General features: G+C 32.5%; 1 protein-coding gene across 2 annotated transcripts in view; it reads right to left on the reverse strand.

Annotated features, from left to right (window-relative positions):
• PCDH10 (protocadherin 10) overlaps window positions 1–25,952 on the reverse strand; it is a 61,324-nt gene that overhangs the window by 11,046 nt on the left and 24,326 nt on the right. The window contains exon 5 of one of the 2 annotated variants that reach the window (XM_059168688.1): window positions 5,166–9,648. The exons of the other annotated variant lie outside the window; for it this stretch is intronic. Within the exon in view, the coding sequence (XP_059024671.1) occupies window positions 9,629–9,648 (20 nt within the window). The 3' untranslated portion in view covers window positions 5,166–9,628. Of the gene's footprint in view, window positions 1–5,165; window positions 9,649–25,952 lie in introns of those variants that run through there. 2 annotated transcript variants of the gene reach the window in all.

A 25,952-nucleotide genomic window follows, 5' to 3' on the forward strand; every position in this document is an offset into this window, starting at 1 on the left:
CCAGTATGCCTTTGGGGCAATCCATGATTTGGGGATGTTATGGAAACTAAGGGATTTTCTTATGTCCTCTGAGACCCTAATCAAAAAAGGACCATGAGTAAATGAACTTCTTACTGCTATTCTTTTACCTTCTGAAATTGCTGTCATCAAAATTGAGGTCCACGCGAAAAAGACTGAAATTGAATGTCAGGGAAATATAGCTAACTTTCATGCAGAGACAGTAACAATGGAATCTGTAAAAGTCACAACTCAGGTGGTGAACTCCTTCTGCTTCAGCAAAAAATAACCCCTCATTGCTAGACTTTTGTCATCTTGAGACGCTTGTAACATAGCAATTGTCTGATCCTGAATCAAAAAAAAATAAGATGGGCAAACAATGGCTGTAAATTAAATAAACAGTTGGGGCAATGGGAAACCCAAGAGGTTGGCTTTTCCTGGCCCTCCAGTAAACCCCAATTTTTAGGTTTTCATTCCTTTATCCAACACGGTGCCTTTAACATTACTGAAATTATGAATAGACATTGATGTAGCAACTTCCATAAAATGTTGCAAATAGTTTACTACCAACATCTAATCTGTCAAATCTATAATCCTAGAGAAACTACTTTTGTCCCATGAGGCCTCAGACTTACTCCCTCTGGTCTTTTCAAGCACCTGTAACTGGAATTCATTCAGTTGCCACTTACTGTAGGTTATTGATATGTACTTGTCATTTTCTGCATGTTTTCTGGGTGGTTGAAACTTTCCCCTGCTACAAAGCTGATGCTCTCAGAGTAAAAAAGAAATTATTAGAGAATGTGATTCCACTTGGGGATTACTTTCTGCAGTCTCCAGTGATAGAGGCACCCACTTCACTGGATGAATCATCTGAGCCTTAACGAAAACCTTGCAGACTTCTTGGAATGATTACTAGTCCTATCATCCTCAATCATCAGGCAAGGTCGGGAAAACTAATGGTATTGTCAAACACAAAATCGTTATGCTTGTTGAAACTACTGGACTCCCTTCACCTACAGTATTGCCTCTGGCCTTGCTGACTGTTCTCAGACCCCCTTTAGGAAACATAAACTAACTTTATGTGAGACAGTCACTGGTACACTAATGTCTATTGGTATACAACTTTCTGCTGTTCCCTCATTGTCTTGCTAGTATGGTGAGCTACTGTAAGTATTTAATGCCTTATGCTAAAGAGTATCAATTGGTTAAAGAACCCCTCCCAGATCCTAATTCAAAGGATCCTGTTCGTGGCCATTGTCTGAAGCCTGGTGACTAGATATTCTGGAAACATCATCATCAGAAGACTCCTCTTGAACTCCACTGGAAGGGATGTTACCAAGCACGCTGAACCACCAACACTGCTGCAAAACTGGAAGGCACCAAGTCTATGGTACATACACATCTCGCAGCTAAAGAAGGCTTTACCTGACATCTGGTCCTTTACAGACACTGAAGACCCCTTAATCAAACTGACAAAGAATACAAGTAGCTGACATTAGGGTAGACTACTTCCACCCAACACACCAGATTAAAACTTCCTCCTTTAACTAAACATGAAAGCTTTTTTTTTTTCTTTTCTTTCTTTCTTTTCTTTTTTTTTTTTTTTTCTGCGTCTTTCCTTTACTCTAGCATTGGCCTGGAAATCTAACACCCTCATCCATACTTTCCAGACCACGCTAATGATGGTGAGCTTCAGACAGTCCCTCTTAGAAGTCTTTTACCAAGTTCAACTTTTATGACAGAACATCTAGTGCCTTGTTTTTTCCTTTCTCCAATTATAACTGTACTTACGCAATTCAACTCATATAGCTATGTAGACCTTTGTACAATCACACTCTCACATTCCCATGAGTATCTAGATTGGATCTGCTCCCAATCACTAAGAGATCTCTCCAGCAGCACACGTCTTTGCAAGGTATTCAGAATGATTCTTTATTTTAGGCTATGAGATTTACTCTCTGAATGTGCTGAAATCCTATCCGATCCCTGAAGGGGCAAATGTATTCATCTCAGAATTTGACTCAGAATTTGCTTCCTTTGGCAGGGCCATACTTCCCTGATTAGGAATAAATGTAAATAAGAATATGATCAGAACCCTCTCCTTAACTTTTGAAGGTAGTGCAGAATCTGTTGCTAAGACAATAGCTACACAACAACTCAGACTTAGACTTTCTGAACACGGTCATTCTTGATAACAAGAAAGTCCTCGATTTTCTTTCAGCTGAGTAAGGAGGTATCTGTGCTGTGGCCACCACTACCTGCTGAACCTGGATTAACACTTCTGAGGAAGTTGAATCTTGGGTACTTGGATCCCTGAGCAAGCCACTTGGCTTAAAAAGACCCCTTTAGTGGGGTCTTTGACTCATTTGATTTTGATTGGCTTGGGTTTTGGGGACCATGGCTCCAAAGTGCACTCCAAACATTAAAAATATCCTGCCTATTATAATCATAATAATCGCCCTAGTGCATTGTATTTACTCAAAAGCCTTAAGTGCATGTTCACAGTTGCTAACCACCAAGAAAATGATCTCCCTAAGACTAGAATTCCAGAAAAGAAGCGAAGAGAATAACAAATTTAAGGACTGTGAACCTGGAACCATGACCTATGGATACCACAAAAAGAAACAGCAGAAACTGCCAAGTGGTAGCTGAGAGTGGTGCTAATGCCTTGAATTTTGATCATGTCTCTCAGTCAAGCTGACAGTCTGATCAAAAGGAAGGAATTGTTAAAAAGGAAGCCACAGGTCCAAAATGAAGTCACTTCTGCTAGACCCACATCACCAAATGGGGGCTTTATTCCTAACCTAATTGCAGTTTCAACCTTCCCCAGGAATGCAATCTTAATTAGTCCGTCTGGAATTTTCTGCTCAGCACCAGTGAAGTAACCCACATAATAAGATCCTTTTATTCCCCAAAGGGAAGTGACCTTTCCTGAAATAATCCTTTATTTTGTTTATGACTCCCTTGTCCTGGCTTTAAAAACCTTTCCCTTTCTGTAGCACTTCAGAGCTCTCTTCTACTTTTTAGATGGGATGTTGCCTGATTTATGAATTGGTCAATGAAGTCAGATCTTTAAAATTTACTCAGTTGAATTTTTGTTATTTCACACTGCCCAAATTCATTTCATAATATAAGTCACATGCAAAAAAATATCATTCTGTCAGTTATTCAGTAATTCCAACAAACATTTATTTGCATGGAAATAGAAAGTTATTCAAAAAGCACATTAGGGGTTGAGGGGGAAAAAATCAGGTAAATATATCCTGATCACACACATATTTTTTTCAATAGTAGGAATAGAGGGCTATTTGAGAGTAGCAAAGGGAAATGACTGGAACTCAGCAGCTGTGAGTTTTATTTCCTGGACTCCAAACCACCAATAAATAGAGGCAAAGGTGAACTGAGCTAATGAGTGGATACCCAAGGCAAGTCAGCTTGCATGTTGAGATTTTGCAATAAGCACTGCTGAAATACAACTTGAAAGCAGTCTAGAGTTTTGAGAAAGGAATAATTTCCATTTGTAGACTGTATTCCATACTTCTGGTAATCAAGAATAGTGATAAAAGGATGAAAGTGATATTAATAGTAAAATACACTACCTAATGTGCATTAGCATTGTGCTATGCATTTTACATGTCAGTCCACTGAATTCTCATAAGACTTTTACAGCTAAGTGTACTTCATATTTTACAAAGATAAAGATCAAGATTCAGATGCGAAAGAACTTTTTGAAAAGATCTTCCTTCACTTTCTACAGCATTAAATAAATTTAATTTGAAATAGTGATCATATGGTGCAGTGCTTTTCAAACATTTGGGCAATGATTCACAGCAAGAAATATATTTCACATTGTGACCTATTTCACACATGTATCAGAAAAAATGTTTCACAAAGAACTATTTGTTTTTTTACCATGAGTGATGTGCTTTCATACTCTTCTATTCTACATTTTTACTATTCTATTTACTTATAGTTTTGTTTTATGTTCTCATCTTAGTATATATAATTACTCTCATGTCCACAGTTGGGTTTTGACCACAAATTTGATTACTTAATTATTTGACCATTTAATTATTCAGTATTTTCCTATGAGTTCTTTGGTTCTCAAGGCAAACTAGAATTTTCATGAAGGCAGATACTACTTCCATCCATCCTTACCTCCCCTCATTGTTGGACCTTACTATAAGTGTGTAATTTAATAAAATTTAATTTTTGTGTCTGAAAATTCATAGTCTTGGTTAAATGGAAGATTCCATGATATGATTCCCAGAAAGGGTAAAAGTAAGTGATAGGAGGCACAGGTCTAGGGGAACAAAGTAAGTTGCAGTTATAGCTGTCAACGTTACATTGAGAATGATCATTCCTGTGTATTTCAATTAGTACTTTTCCACCATCAGGTTGGCATTATTTGATGTCCAAATATGAGAAGAACTTAGTCCTGTCTCTCATTGCTTCATAAAATGAATTTCTGTCCAGATTCATGTAGTCTGAACTCAAGCAAATCAGTTACATAAACCACAGATGAGATTACAAAGTACATTTCTTCTATTACCTTTTATCTGTTTCAGACTGTAAATTTCTGTAAGATTCATTTAGATTGTTTTTATATTATAAAAAAATCTATTCCATAATTTATATTTTCTTCTTGAATAATGATACACATCTGTATTTTATTTTTTCTTATGATTCCTTTGACTTTAAATATGAAATAATTTCTAAAATTTTAGATAAAATGTTTTCCTCTTATTGCTTGAAGGCACTCATATCCTGTGTACAACTTCTCTATATCGTTCCCTGTGGACCCTTGGTATTGCTACAAATAAAAAAAAAATTTTAAAAATATTTAACATTAGGTGGAAATATATATATATATATATATATATATTTATTTATTTATTTAAAATATTCATTGTAGGAATCATGAGAATCATATGGGACTAAATGTCTACTTTCAGAAGAATAAATATCATGAAATCCTTTAAACCTAGCATATGTTTCTTTGAATAAGACTCAGTTTTGAACAGATGTCCCCTTAGACCTGTTATATTAAGACTAAAATTACTAAATCAGCATTAGTTGTTTTTAAACTTAGGGCCATATTTTGCCACTGATTTTTATTCAAAGCTCCCACGGGCGTCAGTGGAAGATCCATGCATGGAAAAATGGCATAATATGTATCCTAGTTTTATTTATTTCATATGTATACAGCAGTATAAAATAATATATTACATTTACACTCATTTTACTTATGTATTATTATAGCATTCACAGTAACAAACACTATAGTTAAGATTTAAACTCATCTTTTGTTATAATACCCTGTTTTCACTCACAGATAACTGTCTCAAAATGTGTTCAGAGCTGAAATTCCCTGCTTACTTTCAGCTCCACGATGTAAGAATGTATTGGAAGTCTGAGTTCTATCATTCAGAAATTTTTGAGTCTCATGTGAAATTTTAATATTGCATCATTAATGCAAAATTTTCATGCAACTCAAAAACATCTGGAGTGTAAAACTTCAAACAAAGCATGTGACAAGCTTTCAAGAAATAAAAGTCATTTTTCTAATTTTACAAATACTTAAAAAATAACAGTGTTTAGAAATACATGCATGCACACTAAAGGTATTAGAATTTTAGTCATATTATTGCCTGCAATACTCTGGCGGCACCCATCTACCAGCATCCTCATCGAATGCTGTAATCTAAAACCTATGCCAAGTTTTAGAAGAAAAAAAAAATGCTCTATTGAACAGTAGTTTCACAAATTACTATATCAGCATTTTGTTGGACCTAGCAGAGGGAAATTTTTTGAAGTGCTAACAATATATAAAATAATTTTACTACTCCATGACATAAAAAATATGGAATTTTGTCATTTTCTGTTTTTCCTTGTTAAAAAGGAACATAAAAAGGATGTTAAGTGCAAAGCCTTTACCACTACAAAATTAGCTGAAAAAGATAAAGAACCCAAGAAATTGTAATATGAAAAATATAGGATTTTCAGAAAAATTATCAAGTATACCAATGTTTTAAATATTTTTGACTTCCTGGGGTATTAAAAGCACACATAGAAATATGAGGGGGAAGAAAGAAAATCACATGAAATGACAATTAACAGTGCTCTTATCCTTCAGTATCATAATTTTCTTTATCCTGCCTAACATTTGCAATATTCTGGGTAATTATATTAAATATTACCTTTACTCTAACAAATACTTTTTGTAAGGTGAAATGGTACAATGCATACGCAGTTATTAAATTTTTGTTGAGAATTGTTGATGATTTTTGTTCCTCCTCTTGTCGGAGAAATAGGAGAGTTTCTACATTACAGAAGATCTGATGTCAAATTATAACGCTATTAAGAAAATAAAGCAAGAGGATGAGTAATTAAAATATTTAAATCTCCTATAGTACTTAATTTGCAATGTTTGATAAAGGCATTGCTTTTAATATCTTCAAAAAACAATATACATATTCCCTTCATATTTCCCAAGAAAGATGATACACTTATAGTGACACCATTATTTCTGTTAAGTAATCCTGACATGATATTTAAGTACTGGATTTAAAATGATTTCACAGAATTATGTTTGTAAGGTAAAAATTAGAATTTCACATGTGGATAAAATATCTCTAAAAATTGTCGTTTGACATACCTTTGAAACATTAAGACACTGTTTCCACAGGAAAGTATTTTGACATTCTTACTATTTTAAAACTAACCATGTTATCAAGGAGTAAATATCATGATTATTTGTTCTGGAAATAATGATGAAGTATTTTCTAATAATTTAGATATTATTTTCCTTTGATAAGTGTAAAGTTATATAAGACTGGATATTAGGACAACTGAATTAAATAGAAAAACTATTCTAAAATTCCTTTTCATGCTACTCTAATAAACTTTAACTTGGAAACCTTTACTATTGGAGGATTGCGTTTTTCTGTTTTATAGTTCCACCATCATTGGTAGATAACACTTTAGCCAATTTGCCAAAATTATATCTTTACTCAACTGTAATTTCTGATTTATTCTGGATGCAATAGAAAATTGATTAATAACTAAAATTTAATATTTTGTTTTAAATAATTCTAATTTTCCCAAAAATTGGGTAAAGTTTTTTTGTTTTTTCTTATTGTTTGTTTTTGTAGATTAATGATATAATTTAAGAATTTAAATGCAAATTAGAACTGTTACTATGACATAAAAAACTAATGCATAAATATATGGCATAAAAAATTTGTCCAAGTGAGATTATATACAATGACATAAAGGGCTAAATAATTAAAGAAACTTTCTTAAGGTTGAATGAATGAATATAACTGTAATACATAAAGTGAGAATATCCTTATTTTTAATGCATGTGATAAGGCAGATGGATGTGTGTTTTTCCCCATAATTGTAAAATGATGAATGAAAGGTTTTAATTAAAGCAGAGTGACTCAACAAGAAAATCATTTTCTTGTTTAAAAAGCAATTACAACAAACAGACGTTTATCCAGCTAAATTATATAGAAATAGAACCTTACTAAAATAGTCTATCATTCAAAATATTGATGTAGTAGTGCCAAAAGTTTGAGAAAATGTTACTGCTGCACTAATGTGAATGGGTGTGCTTTTTGTGTCATATGTGATGGATTAGTTTTATATATTTTAAAGGGTCCCCAAAAGGCTGGAACACTACACATATTATTTCAATGTATAAAATGATTAGGATTATGATGTATTAATATCTATAATTCGATAACAGTCAAATGAGTGATGCCAAAATCCACTCAAATATATACATATCAAGGACATATAAATATGTATATGCATTTTAATGTTAAATTGAAGGAATATATTCCCATTTAAATGACCATAAAACTGGGTGGGAAACATTTGTTATGTGTTAAGTTTTAGTCTGTTCCTTAATAATATAGCACAGCTCAAACTATCACTGAATTCACAAGATCAGTTGACAAGGTAAATATTACCAAATTGATCTGTAATTTGTATTGGACAAACATTCACATATGTTGAAGGTTTTTTTAGAGGGGAGCTATGAGAATTCTGGTTTTTGCTAAGAAGATTATCTCAAATTCTCGGATTTTTCTCTCTTAATTTCTCTCTTAGTTAAGCAATAAACAACAGCAGGGAAAAAGAAAAAGAAAACTATGTAAAAGAAAGAAGTACATCTTAACAGATTTAATAATTAACTTCATTGACCCCAAAATAAAAGGCAAGGTTAACCTTTCAAGGTTGACTCCGGGAGAATTTGTTTCATTAATAAAACACTGGCTATATTTAAGCTATAAAACTTTCACATGTAAGATAATACTGAAACAATAACATCATGTTTCTATCTCCAAATTTATTTATTTTAAATTTAGAGATCCCTTAAATCTTACACTTACTCTTTATCAGTTCAGATATCGATATATCTCTATATATTCATATAGAGTTATAAATAGATTTTATATTCATGTGTTATTGGGAGACACAAAACTATGTAAAACTATGTAAAATAAAATTCCGTGTGAGTTCTATGGTTGAGGACTTCTTAAAATAGTCATCTCAATGTCAGATATTACATCACAAAATGTACAGACACCGAATGTTTGCTTTTGTTTTTTTCTAACAACAAATACAGGAGAATTTATAGATTCCTTATAAAAACTTTAAATGATTCTAAATTCAAAGCCATAGAAATAGAATCGAAAGAATGTAGATTGTTAGAGATTTTGATATTATTACATGTTCAGTGCTCTTTTGATAACATCGACAACTATATCTTTGGCATTGAAAATTCAGTATGAGTTCTTGACAAAATTTTGTAGCTTAGAGCTTCATTTTCTTTTAAACAAGGAAAAACAGGGTTGAGTAAGATATGAAAATTGGGATGAAATTATTAATGATTTTTTTTTTCTTAGTAAGTTTATCTTTGGGACCCTGAATTACCTTTTACTTTACTGTATGATGTGGACTGTATGAATCCATTTAAAAACCAACTGAGTTGTACCACATTTTAGGAAAATTATATAATATAATATATATATTTTATATTTATTTAGAATCTTTGAAATAGTACAGTAAACACTTTGCAACACGGTGTATAAACTACAGAATGTCTTTGATATTTTGTGGGTCTTCAGAATACAACATTTTTTATAACCCACAGGTGAAAAGAACATAATCACAATCTCTCTTGTAAAGTTGGAATAGTTTGGGGAACACTTGATCACACAAAAATAATATAAAACAGTCAAGTTTAAAACAGTGATATTGCATTTATAATGCACAAATTTCCTTTATCTCTATGACTGGCTTCTCGTGGTGAATATAAACATCTAAAGGGCTCAGTGACATTTGGAGAGAGATATATAGTGCTGTAAACAGGCACACACTGATCGGAGAGGCAAAAACAGTTGCCTCTAAAGTTTCTACAGTTCTGCACGTTTCAACTCATTTCTCAGGCCTGCTGAGAGCAATTAGGTCCTATAATTGGCCACGATGACTCCGCCGGCAATCTAATACTCAGTTATACACAACTAACTGGATGGCCAAGATAATGAAGTTGAAAAGTTGATGCTTTTGTTGGTCGACTTTGTGCAAATCATGCTGCTTCAGGTAAATCCTGTAGAATTGACTAGCATATCCTTTTCCGTGCTGTGAAAAAGAAAGAAAAATACTCTAAGAAAAGGAGCCTGGGTTGGGTTTTGGAGTTTTAGAAGTGCATGTCATTGTAAAAGAAACAAATACAACTGGAAATAAGTTGTGTCCCTATACCAGACCCATGTAGTGTCAAAGTATTTCTGTGGTAAACTTGGTTTCTAATAGTCAAGTCATTCTGGTGCTTGGCTTTCTAAAAATGACAATTTTAATTTTTAAAAAATCAGTTTTCATGTGGGAGATGTATACTTTATATACCAATGACCAGGAATGTGCAGACTAACTTTTTAAAGTGACATACTCAACAATCCCTACTTCACTTCACTACTTATGCATGGTCGAATGTAGAAAAATATGTGTGGCTCTTAAACATTCTAGAGTTGTTACTATGAACAACCAACTGGTTTATGTTTGGTGCAATAAATTCTAAATTATATTTATTAAATCAATATATAATACAGAAAACTAACAGAAAATGTTTATGTAGTTAAATAGCTAAAGGATATTTCACATTTTCTAGGTTTACTTTATCTCATCTTTGAAATTATGCAAAAACCAAATCTATTTATGTCTACAAAATTAAAAAAATATATATCTAAATTCATCCCCTAAAAGGAATCAGTTTTCTTATAAAGAAGGTAAAGGTGAAAAGAGAAAAAGATACTGAATTTGGCCCAGTCTTATAAAATGTATTGAGTTCTGAAGTAGAATTTCTAAATTCAATCATTTAGGTTTTATGATGTTAAGTATTTTATTTATTTATAATGATAATGGGTATTTCTTCCCACCTATCCATAATCTTTATAGTTGCCAATGAGCACAATGAGAACAGAAACAGCATCCCCTATGTCAGTATCTGGCACATAGCAGACATATGATAAAAAGGTACTGAAAACTGTGTACAATTGTGGTAAGAGGCAATTTGGTTGCCTAAAATCAATTATAATAAAATTATATATATAGAGAGAGAGAATTAAAAATTAAGAACTACTCTAAAAAGCATAACTGAATTGTTTCAATCTGGTGAATAGCTGGATTTTTTTGTTTCTTTTTGTTTCTTTCTTTCTTTACAGAAACGTAAGAACATACAGGTCAGTCCAATTCCTCATCTACGGTATTTCCATTAGTTTCAAGTAGATTATCTGGTTATATGTTTTTCCTAATTTGTTTCCCTGATTCTCTCATTTATTTTTCCTCGCAAGCTCAGTTTGTGACCAGACTATGAAAAATTTCTTCCCTAGGCCACTGTTTAGCTGACACATCAATTAAAATTGTAAAAGTGAGGCACCAACCATTGACAGAAATAAAGTGAAAATGAATATACTCATGTACTATATAGTAACTAGTATCAAAAACAATCAAAACATATTTTGGTTTGTAATATTATATAATAATATCATGAATTATAAAACGAGTTAGCTCTAACATGGTAGTTATTATAACTTACCTCGTCATAATGCTACAGAGAATATTCTATAAAAGCAAATATAAATTTGGTCTTTTTAAATAGTCAAATCCTATTTTCCTATGTTGCTGAATTCAAATTTCCTGTTTCATGATATACTTGAGTATGTCTGATTTAAATATTTTGGTTTATACCCATCAGAATTTAAAATTCTTCAGTAAATTCAAATAATGAAGCACTGTAGAAATTCAGATTTGTAAAATGAATTGGACAAATAATTACAGTGACCAAATAATTTATTGTCCAAGATGAACAGTTTTGTAAGTAAAAGGGAACACTATTAAAAATTACATAAGACATAATCTTATGCTTTCATGGACAACCAGGAAATATGAACACCTTATAAAAATACTACTTTTCTTAAAAATAAGTTAGAGGTATTATTTATAGGATGAAGTTTTTTCTTAAAATACTCATTTAGAGGAAGCATCTTAAAATGCTCATTTATAGGAAACTAATTTATAGGAAACATCTCGAACACTTATAGTTCGAGGACAAAAGAAACTCGTGACCTGTCCTCAACCTATAATGTAGTTTATTATGTGCAAAACTTAATATACTGAAAAACTACATCATAGTATAGTGCAGAAATTAGCCAACCTGATACATATTTAAATCAATAAAATATTTCTAATTAAGTTAAAAGATTACTTATAGGAAAAGCTATTAGCATGGATATTATATGTTCATTTGATTCAAGCAAAATACAAAAAGAAATTATATTATTAAAATAGTCCAGAGTTTTAAGAACAAAGGAGTTTAACACAGATTATACTTGATATCTTAAGTCTAAACATAAGCTTAAATGCATATTTTAATTACTACTTAGAGTTATGAGCATGTTGCTTTTATTTAAAAGTGCATGTATTCCAGCAGTTGTATGAATAATATAATCGCTTTTTATTAAATTATCTCTCCCACCTATCTGTTAATTCAGAAATGTAAATCTGAATAGGACAAGTGTTAAGGGCTGAAGTTGAAGGTCAGAACAAAGTAGGACAAGGAGGGAAGATTTCCTCCATTTCGGAAGCAAATTTCCCAAATGTGAAGTACCTGCCAGACAGACTAGAGAAAATGAAATATTATTACTACAGTTACAGTCACATACATTTTGGTTTCAAGGCTTTTAAGAGCTGAGTTTGAATACTAAATACTCATTATCTTTGGGGGTTGTCTGGGTTAATGTTGGACAAGTAACACACAAATATATACATATATATAAAAAAGCAATGTTATTACATTTTAGAGTCAGTGCCAAAGATAGCTATTCCACAGCGTTAAATGTTAAGGCTATGCATTTGCTGAAGCATTTCAAGGTATAGAGAATGGGTCAAATACATTGAATCTCTATGCTTTTGATGTATTCTACGTGTGTTTTGGAATTATGAAAGCATACTTGGAAATTTTCTGCTTTTTCTTTTGAATTCATAAATGCAGTTTTTTTCCCCTTAGCTATTCATTAGCATATGTAGGGAACTTGCCACTTGATAAAGATGAAAGATTTTTTCAGTCAAAACTAAAGTAATAGGAAAAGGACTGTTAGTTTTTCTTTTTATTTCTACTTACTCATTTACTGCATTTATTCTTCAAAGTAAATCACAGAAATCTCACATTTAAGGGCTTTATCTTATTGTTTGAACTATGGATGAAAAAAAATCACTCTTAAGGAAAAGAGATATTCAAATATTTACATTTTTGTAGTTTAGCACACATACATGTGTATATATTTAATACATATGTACGCATATATTTAACATATTTTTTGATGAAAGTTCCAGGATGCATATTTTTCCTCATATTGTGGACTCCTATTACTGCCTTTGATAATTTGTAAAGTATAATATTAAACTTTGGGACTCTACAAATTCTGATCGATGTCTATAAGCATGTATGTTACAAGGACAATAGTAAAAATATCAGTACTGATATCCTATTTTATACCATGTATAATAGTATAATTACCTTGGTGAAAAATAGTTTGGTGTAATATATTAAAATGACAACATAATAATTTAAATATTCATATTTATGTACTTGCATAACAGGAAGCAAAGTACCTTTTATACTTTATGAAAGTATGAAGCACAGAAGCTAAAGAAATATATAAATATGAGAAGGGACCTAACCTATTTCTGTGACTGAAAGAAAGAACAGCTTTCAAATATCCCAGAGACTCCACTGCAGTGAAAAACTTCCAGAGGCTGAGATCAGTAACCTACTCCAAAGCACATTAAAATGTTTAATGAGCCTCACGGTCAGGATATTTCTTTATATGTAAAGTGAATCTAGCAGACAAGAGTTAAAGCCCATTACCCTTAGAGAAGTCAGAAACACCTGCCCTCTGTTCCTTGAGTAAAAGCATATCATAAACTGAAATATCGTTTAAAAGCAAGCCTCCATTAGAGGTCTGTCCAGTTGAATAATCAATTCTTTTAACTTTCCTCTATCTTATTCTTGAGATATTTTCGAGGATTCTCTTTCATAATCTTGCTAATTTTGTTGTTGTTGTTGTTATTGTTTAACTGTAAAGTCCAGCAATAAGCATAGTAGCGGTAACTACTAAATGTGGGTCACTGCTTGACTTGTCTTTTACCTTCCTTCCCCCTTGAAGAGTATTAGATTTGCTTTTATATTTTAAAATATAATTGTACATGGTTCACATTGTAGATGTTTCCTTTCCACAAAAAAATGACAAAAAGATTTTAAATTTTAAGATATATATAATGAGGGCTCCTGGATGGCTCAGAGGGTTAAGCCTCTGCCTTTGGCTTGGGTCATGGTCTCAGGGTCCTGGGATCTTGCCCCGCATCAGGCTCTCTGCTTGGCGGGGAGCCTGCTTCCCTTCCTCTCTCTCTGCCTGCCTCTTAGCCTACTTGTGATCTCTCTCTGCCAAATAAATAAATACAATATTTTTAAAAAAAAAAGATATACATAATGAAAAAATTGATTCAAGTGTATAGTTTATTATGAATTATAAAAAGACTGAAAGCCTTCAGTTAATATATGTTGTCTTTTGTCCAATAGTACTAGCTTAGTGCAGCATAAACTTGTATTCTTACATTTATTTTGTAACATTCACAACATCCTCATGCTAAATGTCCCTTCTTCCTTCCGTCAAGCAGTAAGGAATTATAGAATATATCTGGAAAACAAGAATTCATCTGGAGAAGTGGTTCCCATATGTAAACTTGATTAATCTTTTAGAAAGAAAACTTTGTGAAATAAATGACTCAAAAAATCCCTCAGAACACACATGCAAGAAAGATACACATTAAAGCCAAGTGTTCAGGTCAGTCTATATGTGTATGTAGTGCTTACAATGTGAATTGCAATTAATGAATGTTTGTTAAAAGATAAATTCATGCGTATTTAAAGAGGTAAGAAATTGGCAAGTGTAGTTTTGTGGTAGAGAAATTGACATGAATGAATGAGTAAAATGGATCTTTTCTAAGAGAGGAGCCTAGGATGTTGAGCCCATTTTTTCCAGAGACTGGATTCTAGCTCTAGCAATTCTAGCACCCTTAACTACTATTAAAAAGAAAACCACTGCCTGTCATTTTCATCTTTCAAAATGACATCACTTAGATCAAATTCCTAAACTGGAGCCTCATACCTAATCTAAATGCAGTTTCAGTCTCCCGGAGAAATGTAGTATTAACCAGTCAGAAAAAACTCTTTGATGAACCATTAGCACCAGTGAGTCAGACACAAGTGCCCTCTCCCTTCCCCAAAGGAAGATGAGGTAATCTGCATGTTAAGACCCCTCCCTATCTTATTCCCCCAAGGGAAAGCAGCCTTGCCTGGAACAATCCTTTACTTTTGCTAACAACTTTCTTGCCCCACCTTTCTTCTATAAAAACCTTCCATTTTGTAAAATTCCTTGGAGGGCTCTTGTATTTGCTAGAAGGGATGCCATCTGATTGTGAATCATTTAATAAAGCTAATTAGATCTTTAGTATGTACTCCATTGAATTTTTGTTACTGAACAATAGTCAGCATAACCCATACTGCTCTATTTTAGTTATGATGAAGACCGCATAGTAATTTGAGGCTACGGATTAAAAATGAATTTGCTAAGAACAGTATGTGCAAAGAAGGAATTCCTTTTGTAAGCTGTAATGTGACCCCCAAGTTCAAGTATATGCACTGTGCAAAGAACTGAATTTACTATCAGTGAAAATTTCAGAATTTATTGCTCAAAGTTTATTTTCAAGCCAAGTTTTATAGTTAATTAAAAGACTTAACAACCTTGAAAATAGTAGCTTCATTTGTCCAGAAGTACATTCCACAACTGTGACAATATACCATGACTCTCACATAGCTTTGCATGAGGAAATGAATCCCCTGAAACATCATGGGTTCCTTCTAGATAGAGAATCCATAAGCTTTTAGAAGTTTCTATATACTTGCATGTGTTTGTGTGTATGTGGGATGTGTAATTTAAAATTACCTTCACACAAAGGTGTTGGTACATTTACAACTGGTTCACTAGAAAGTTTCTGGACCGTGGGTTACTGCAACCACACAAGTAGCACTAATATTTTTGACAGGATAGATGTAAAATCATGGTTTTGTTTGGTTTAAAAATCTTTGACTCCGTTTTGTGAGATTAAGAGTCACTTATGGTTTGTCTCCCTCCCAATCCCATTTTCTTTCATTTATTCTTCTCGTACCCACTTAAAAAATAAAAAATTATATATAAAAAAAATCTTTGACTCCAATTAACTAGACTAATTAAGAGTGATTTGAACACTACAGCAAAAACCAGTGATAGTGTATCAGCTCCTTTAATTAGACAATACACTTTGATTATTATCATTATCTAAATTGATTTAAGCAAGATAGCTAAAAACAATAATCGTGCATAATTTTTCCATCTAAACACAAGAGTTGTCAATATTCTAAATACCTGTTTTTAAATGCTAAAAACATTACACTTTAAAGTTAAAATATTTGGGGAAAAGTAAAAACCTACTATGGCAAGATATTGCATAAAATTTTATAGATTGAAGGTATCTATTCCAAACTCATCTAGAAATGTGGAAAATTATGACTCAGCAGCTTAACAAATTTTTTTCTGAAGGGAAAAAATAATAGGACATGACCCTACCCAGCACACTCTGGCCACTCCATCAGGCTCTCTTTGATGAACTAAACCACCTTACCTCATTGGTGTCTTAAAAGGGAGTTTGGAGACTGAATTAGGTTTTAAATGCTTCCACCCTACACTGGTATATAATGAGGCAATAGAACTCTAACATATGTGGCCCTTTATGTTTATGATATCGTTAAAATTTTCCTGGAATCATAATCCACTAAAATATGAACACTGATTTGAAAATCACATTTTTTATCCTGGCAATGCAGAAGTATCCTTGAAATTTGTTTTGAAGACAATCCACTCAACTATCTGACTTTAGTAATGACAAAGAATACTTCCATTCAAGTTAAATAAATAACATTATTCTATGTATCTAGAATTCTAACAAGATATCTGTATGTTCCTTTAAAGAATAAATAGTTCTTTTTTTCTTTGAGAATCATGAGTGATAACATTTACTGACATTTAGACACTTGTATTTCAACTAATTTCCTTCAAAACAACATTATAAGATCAAATTAGTTATTTCGCTGTAAGGTTGAAATTAGCATTAATTTTCAAAGCAGAAGGCATGAAAAAAATGCCTGAATGGGATTGGTCATTCCTACAGGTATAGGGATCATATAGATCTCTCCGCAACAAACATCATTGTACTGTGATATTCGATCAACTATTAGTGATGTGTGCAACTTTGTCTTTTATATGAAAACCAAGCATAAATTTCACCAAAGAAAGGAAAAACGTCAAAAATAAATACATACATCAAAAAATATGTAGACATACATCTAATTAAGCACCACTAACCTACTGAAACAGAGATACAATTTCAAAATAATTTAAGTAAAAGCTTAGATAATTAAGCCATGGAAATAAGTGGAAAATCTTCTAGATTGGTCACTAAAATACAATTTATACACGTTTATTTTCAAGAAAGATACACACGACTTAGAAACTATGTGTAAAAATGGCCGTTTATTTAATATTGTTAATGTTATGATTTCCCCTAACATGATTCAGTTGCTTCTACGTCAAAACAAATAGCAGATTAAAAACAGGAACTACTGGCTCAGAGAGGGGTTGGAAGGCTGACCACTCACACTAAAACAGGTTAGGAAACCCAAGACTACGTATGCACTTCCAAAACCCCTTGAGCAAGGTTGGCAGAGGAAATACAGAGTGCCCAAGTACATCTGAATTTCAAATCAATAATGAACATCTTGTAGTATACATATGTCCCATGCAGTATTCAGGTGTCATGTCTTTTATTTGCTAAACCTGTCACACCTACCCTAAGTTGTCTGCTTCATGACACCGCAGATGTCAATATTAAAATTGAGGCCAATATTACAGTGTTTCCTAGAAAAATGTTGCATTATGTTTTCTAATTATTTTATAACACTGTAATTCATATATTCTATATGTCTTTCCATCTAAAATGATTTAAAATTAAGATATCAAAAAATTTTATAAATTTAAATTAAGATTTGAAATTCAAAAGAAGAAAATATATACAAATAAAATTTAGAAAAAGAGAAATGAAACTCCATTATCTACAATATAAATTCATATTTAGTGAATTAAATATCATACATAGATGGACACTTAATGGTCATTTAAATTAGTTCCTTGTATCAGGATTAAATTTTAACCTTGTTTTGAATGAAATCTTTGTTTTTGTGAGATAGATATAGCATATTAGATAAAATGTTCTTCTTTTGCATAATAAACATAATTTTAAGTACTTTAAAATCTAAGCCTTTGTGTACATTTTAATTTTGGTTATTCCCTAGAAACTCATTTAACCACCTCTCCTTTGCCCTTTCAATTTAACCTACCATCAGATAAATAAAGATTTGAAAACTGATAGGCGAGGTATCTGGGTGGCTCAGTCAGTTAAGCATCTGCCTTGGGCTCAGGTCAGGATCTCAGCCTATGCTCTGGGCTTCCTGCTGGGCAGGGAGCCTGATTCTCCCTCTCCCTCTGTTCCCTGCCTCCCTGCCCCCATTCCTGCTCTCTCATGCTCTCTCTCTCTCTCAAATAAATAAATAAAATCTTTGAAAACTGATAGTGACGGGCGCCTGGGTGGTTCAGTGGGTTAAACCGCTGCCTTCGGCTCAGGTCATGATCTCAGGGTCCTGGGATCGAGTCCCGCATCGGGCTCTCTGCTCGGCAGGGAGCCTGCTTCCTCCTCTCTCTGCCTGCCTCTCTGCCTACTTGTGATCTCTCTCTGTCAAATAAATAAATAAAATCTTTAAAAAAAAAAAAAAAAGAAAACTGATAGTGAACCAAAACCAAACTCACCTTTTAAAAAAATCTCAGAAATGCTAATATTGAAATAAGATTATATCGTGCTTATTAAAGTTTAGTTATGTACTAATTAAGTGACAAGATTTGGATCCTTAAATAGTTATATTACCTCTCATGACTTTACATTTTGTGTTTCAATAGAGTTCGTCTTAATTACTATAAATATTTAACCACATAATAAATAAAAGTCATGCTATGCACTTACTATTTATGAACAATATCACAATAAATCTAGGAAAGAGTTCAAATTTTAAATAATCAACCTTTGCTGAGGCTTGTAACAGATTCTAGTTAAATAGTATTAACAATGTATGTTTACATATATCTATAACATTATTAAAACATGATAACTGTACAAACCTACCTGCATATATAATAAAGTTCTCACACACACACACACACACAAATAAAAATTTTGTCTTATTCAAAAAAAAATATCTGAGATATTCAGTTGCCACAAGACCACAGAAAAATAACTATCTAAGAACCAATCTGGAAATAATTTATGCAATAATGATGATGAGTGAAAATATCCAACACTTAAAAATTCTTACACTGAAACTCCCCAAAGCTAAAGGAAAGTCAGATAAATTACCTGTAGCCATAGTTATCCTGTACTATGAATAATCTCTTGTCCCTGCCTGTAAACATGTATTACAATGGATTTCCATTTATGCTCATGTCTAATTACCTTATATTTACTTAAATTTTTACATACGTGTTTGCAAATGACACACAACAGACCATTGAAAAAATATATTAGTGAGATTAACAGTAGGTGATGGTGAAACATGAGGCTTAGGGTTTTTGGTTTTTTTTTTTTAAAGATTTATTTATTTATTTGAGAAAGCAGGTGTGCTTGTGCAGGATCCTGCGTGTGGGGAGGGTCAAAAGGAGGGACAGACAGAAAATCTTAAGCAGACTTTCTGCTGCAGGGACTCTCATATCATGACCTGAGCTGAAATCAAGAGTTGGATGCTTAACGAAGGGAGCCATCCAGTCACCCTGAGGCTTAAGGAGTTTTTAAAGAGAAAGTGATCAATCAGAAAAAAAGAATAAAAGGACTAATATAGTTAAGGCCAGAATAAAAGGACATGGAAATTATGGAAGTTTGAAAGATGGTGAAATCAGGGAAGTCTATGTTAAGAATGAAAATGGTTAGGTTTGGGGGTTTGTTTATTTGTTTTGGCATTAAGACATTATTATCATTATATTAATTTGTGTAAGTTGGGAAGATGCCTATCTAGATAACTAAAGAGAAAAAAAAAATAGCACTTGCTTTCTTTAGCTTTAGGATGTTTCATTTGTTGATTCATTGGTGTAGTCTATAAGCATTTATGGGTGTTTACTTTGCTCCAGACAAAATTCTGGGACTTGAGACTCTAAAATGAATACACATGGATTCTGCTTTAAAAGATTTAACAATCCAATAGTAAAAACAATTGTTTTACAAGATATTTTAAAAAGAGAATCATGTATAAAAATCTAGAAGTTATAAGAAGAAGGTGTATCTGTCTTTGTCTGGAAAGGCTGCTTATTAAAGGTAAAATGAGTTGAATTTTGATAAATGAGTAAGAGATGGCCACACGGATGTAATGAGTGCTTTTAGAGAAGAGAGAGAATTCCAGAGGGAGAACAGAATGTGTCCAAGCACAAGGACCTGGGGAAAATGGTGTATCAAGAAGGTGACAATCATTGAATGACACGAAGCAAAGACTGTAGGCAGGGTTTAAACATAAAACAAACTTTAAGCTACAGAACAATATTGTGGTCACAACAGGGAGCTTCCCAAAATTTTCAGAGGAGGCTATTGAAGTCAAATGTCTATAAATATAAATTAATACTCCACTTGGCGGTAGAAGCCAGATGGAAAAACAGAAGGGTCTTCGTTAATTTTGGCAAACTAGTCAGAAAGGACTCGGATTGGGGAATGCAAAAGAAAGTACACTTGCATCTCCTCACAGAGCCCAGTGAAGACCGAGAGTTTATACTTTATGAATCTGGAAATAGTTTGCGTTCCATCACCCTAAATCTCCCAAATTTAATAAAATATTTTGCAATCAAATGATTACCTGGGTGTTTTGGAGCTGATCACTCAATACAAAGTTAATTGTGAAAGAAAAAAGTGGTGAAAGGAGCTGTTCAAAGACGTGATTCTGTATGGAATCTCAAGCCTCAAGTAGTATCAGTAGCAATAAAAGCTAAATACCTACAGAAAAGCACGAAACATTTTTTTCCCAAACATCTTAACAAACAAAAATATAAGGAGGATAATGATCATAAACAAACATTAAATTTACTTTTCAACTGTGAAATTGATTTTTTTTTTTAAGTAAAATATAGCTTCTGGTTTATTCTTTCACAGAGACACACAATTAAGTCTCATCCTGGGAACATCTGGTTGGCAATTCACAGAAATAGTGAAAACACAGGGCCAATTTTAATTATGACATTTAAAATAACATATTTTAAGTGATTAAAGGTCACATGCGTTGATCAGATCTTTCCTATCCAAAAATAACCTCAACCTACTAATATTTTGTTATCATCTTTCCTTGTATCTACTTTTCACTTCCAAAAATATTAAATATTAATTTAATAAAGTACACATATTTCATCTTCTCCATCTTACTGATACGTACTTTCAGGGATGCTCCTAGCTGGTTATTAGTTTTCCAATCAAAATATAGTCCCTTCTGGGTGCCTGGGTGGCTCAGTGGGTTGAGCTCCCAACTTCTGGTTTCGGCTCAGTTCCTGATCTTAGGGTTGTGAGATGCAGCCCTTTCTAAGTCTGAGCACTCAGCACAGAATCTGCTTGCCCCTCCCTCTCTGCTCCTCACCCGCACTCCCACTCTCTCTCTCTCTCTCAAATAAATAAATGACACTCTCTCTCTCTCTCTCTCTCAAATAAATAAATGAAATCTTAGAAAATAAAAACAAAAACATGTATTGCCTTCCAGCACGTGATCCTCAGTAGTAGTATAGTGGGGGTGCAAACTTTTCCCAATCATTCAGTCTAAAGTTTTCAGAATGGTCCTGGATAACTATTTTCTTTATCTTTTATTGCTACATTGAGAATTCTAATACTTTCTATTTCTTTCTTTTTTTTTTTTCAAAATTTCTCTAATAGTAATCCTTTCATTGTCGTCGTCCACCAGGCTCTTATTGCCACAAAGCCTGACAATGACAATAACACTCTGCTGACAAAAAAACAAAACCAAAAACACCACCCAACACATCCTTTCTGATCCCCTCTAAACAGTGCTCACTTTCTGAAGCCTGGGATTCAAATAGTGAATGAGTTACAAACAAAAGCTCCTTCTAGAATCAGGGGGTCTCAAATAAAGTCTAGCTCTCTCTTTCTAGCCATCAGACCACAGACAAGCTACTGAACATTTCTTTTTCTTAATTTTATAATCTTTAAATGGGCCAGAATACCTATTTCATTTGGTTATTGTAAGGTTTATATGTATTAATATCTGAAAAGTTTTTAGAATCACGAGTGCTAGGCTGATAAATTCTTAAGAATTGTTAGCTACCATTACTATTGGTATTATTACATAAAATGAGTCTTAATTTCTCCAAAACATAACTTTCAAACTATTCCTTATTCCCTAAACTATTTCAAACTAATTCTAACTATTCCCCCTGGATTTATGTTATAGATTTGGCAACCTATATTATTTACTTCTTCATATACATTTGTTCTCTATTTCTGCACTTTTGTTCAATTCTGTACTCCAAGAACACATTTTTTTCTCTATCAGTTAAAATCATTCAGATAGTGCTCCAATAATGGCGGCAAAGTAGAATTCTATAAATCCTTCCTTGGTTACACTCTGAGAGATCTTTTCCAATGATAGCCAAAGGCATTTATCATAGTAAAGTAAATATCTTGTATCTGTATCTGTTAATGAGCTGAGAAACTTAAAGTAGAATCATTGAAAAACAGTGCATTTTGAGAAGAGAGAAAATGCTTAATTGCAGTTGACGCTGTGATTTCATTCATAGATATGTAAATGAAAAAACAATTAAATCTGTTTTAAAATTTCATTTTTTTCCCCATAGTTTGGCAACAGTACTATTAAGTGCAGGAATTTTCATCATTTTATAAAACGATGAGAAGTTTTTATTTTCATATGAAAACATATGAAATATGCACATAAAAGGAATATATAATGTTGAATTGTAATCAGGCACTAAAACTTAGTTGTTAGGGCTATTGTTATTCAGGCAGATTAGTGATATACATGCAAAACCAACCTGGAAGGCAGGAGACAGAAAATACATAGAATCATACTCATGGACTGTATGTACACAGAGAGCCCAGTGAAAAAAACCATAAACAAAAAGTAAAGTTTGGGTAGATTTTTAGGCACTTCTCAAATGAGCATCTGACATCACTTGCTAGTTCTATGTGACTTTTAAAGACAAAGTTACAAAAACCTAAATATACAATGCTGCCTCAGAGTATTAGGTTTATCAAATGGGATTTTAGTGAAGAAAAAGAGGCAAGAAAATATCTGAGCTTCTGCATGTTCAAATACTGATTTATGACAGACAGAGATATCTATCATATATCCTATAGAAAGACTCCATTTTCACATTTACTTTGTGATGATCTTTGGGCATCTGCGTCTCTGACACAAGGATATCAGAACTCTTTGGAGTAACAATGCCCTGCCTAAGGCCAGAATTTATTCTAATGTGTTAGTACGATTGTCAAAATGTAGATTGTGTCAAATTAGATATGGGCATTTATTCGTATCACTTAAAATTTTTGTTTTTGGCCTGAAGAAATATAAATTCTTTATTTTCAAATATAATATGCTGCTGCTTATACTGAAATAAGAATCTATCATCTCAAAAGTGTATTCTTTGTCAGATTATTTTTACTGTTTGTCATACACGATCAAGTATCTTTACTCATTGTAAATGCACAAGGTAAGTAAAATAATGAGAACATGACATTTTAAAATCACACTTTGTCACTAACATCACCATAAAATGGTGGTCATTACACCTTTGGTTCTATTTAATCGGTTTCATTGATTTCATAGATATAAAAGAAAAATAGGGATACTGTACTTTTAAAAAATATGTATTATATGAAAGAATATATACTGCAGATGTAAAATAGTGATATATTGTGAAAAGAACATTTGGAGTCTGATTTTTCTCTGGGAGTAAAAGAAAGCATAATTAGTTCTATTTGAGCCAGAATTTTAATTTTCTCCATACTCAGGCTGATGTCATTGTTCCAATTTTAACTGAATATATGGTTGCCTTGAACACTTAATGAGTGCTTCCTGTGGGCCCAAGCACTCACTGCTTCAGATATGTTAAATAATTTAATCTCTACAATGAGCTTTTGAGGATCTATGTCACAGATGAGGTAAATGAGTTACAGGAAGGTTAAAGAAATTATAGAAGTCACCCAGCTAATAACTGGCTGGATCAGTATTGGAACCCTGGCAGATCAGCCCTACAACGGAGCTCTTAACTATACCACATCACATCTCTGATAGGAGGACAGATATAAAGACCTACTCTTGTAATTATATCATGGGCTACAAGTCCAAAGGAAGTACACATATACCATAAGAACAAAATCAGAAAGTGGTATTTGCTGAAAATAATTTTGAGTTATCATAAAGTCAAAATCGATAAAATTGGTGACGCTTGGGAAAACTTACCCTGAAAACAAAACTAGAATATTTTTCAAGTATTTGCCAAGACCACAATCCAATGAGGTAAGTAAGGTTGTGCTTCATGCACATCTTAAAGAGGGAGTTGAGAACTTTTTACTAGTGTCATAATATGGTTCTTTTTTTTCCCCAAAATTACCTCTAAAGAGGGCTGGTAGTTAGCATGAGGTATAGGGTGGGGAGATATCAATAATTAAATATATATTTGCGTACTTCTAGATTGGCACAGAGCAGGTGACACTGAGATGACCTGATCTGAGTATGTCGATCTATGCAGAAGATACTGTATCCTTCTACTTAATGATGATGCATAAGGCTATATATGATCACTAACAATGAACCTGACCTTATGCCCTTTACTTTTTCAACCAAACTTCTCATAATATTTCTGTTTTCCTCCTGGATATCTCTCAAGTATTTCAATTGATTCCGTTATTACATATGTATTTAAGTTAAGATATTAATCTTATTTTCGCATGTGATGGTTATGAGTTCATGAGCCATAATCATTTTCCTATATAGTTGGCCTAGAAAACATTTATGTAATATAGTTCTAGGGCGAACAAAACTGAAAACCACTATGCTTGGAATATAACAGGATCTCAACAATAAGTTTTCTTGAATGTGGGTCACCCTGTTTTTGTCAGTAGCTTGGGAAGACATGCCTAAACAGCTAACTAAACACTTTCCTTATACTTCTACACTGCCATGGCACTACTTTACAATATATAATAGTATTACAAATAATAGGACCTATCAACATCCTTCTGAAATTAGGAAGTAATTGAAATATGAAAAACTCTGAAAGATTAATAAAGGGCATAGAATTAAATTAAATTAGAATAAATTAGAATAGAATAAATTAACCTCAAAGCAATATAACATTTTTTATAAACTATCTTAAATGATTTTATTTAAGGGGAAGATTATATCTCCCCATTTTAGATATATTAGCACAACTTCCCTATAAGCATTATGAAAATATAATTTCTATGAAGAATTCCTACAAAGCAAGTAATTTAAATTCCCAAGAATTATGTCCCTAGATTCCAAGCTCGATATTAAATGAGAGAGATGAAAATTAAATCATTTAATATCAAGTACTTCCTAAAAATAATTCTAAGTAAGCCTGCATTAAAAAAAATTACCTTTCTCAGTATTTCAATGAGTCAATATTTTGTTCTTATAATTTGAGAAATAATTATCTTCACACCATCCCATAAATAATTAAAAAATACTGATTTCCCAAATACTTAGCTTAGTAAAGTTCAAAGGAGATAGAATTCATTCCAGTCTATCAATAAAAGGCATTTTTACATTCTCTAATACCAAACAGCCCCTTTGGTTCTATATAATTAAGTATATTTATATAATCACAAATTATTCCTATATATAATTCAAAAATTACTTCATTACCCTTGATAGATAAAAATAACTATCACCTTATAACACTGGTTGTGTATTTATGAAATCAGTGCCTTTATCGTGTCTTATTTCATCTTTTCTTGCCTGTAAAATGGACCTTCAATAGTAGCTACTACTGTTATTAGATTTAGACTTAATATTTAGCTAATACAATTTCCCATTTGATTATTTTTCTTTTCATTTTATTTTTCTTAAGTATGTAATTCATTCATGATTTCTGTTTTCAGGCCAATGCTACATTTTAATTTACTCTCCAAAGTAACCAAAATATAATAATCATATACAGTGTGTTGCA

The sequence above is a fragment of the Mustela lutreola genome, chromosome 1, assembly GCF_030435805.1.
Source record: "Mustela lutreola isolate mMusLut2 chromosome 1, mMusLut2.pri, whole genome shotgun sequence".
Classification (NCBI taxonomy): Eukaryota; Metazoa; Chordata; class Mammalia; order Carnivora; family Mustelidae; genus Mustela; species Mustela lutreola.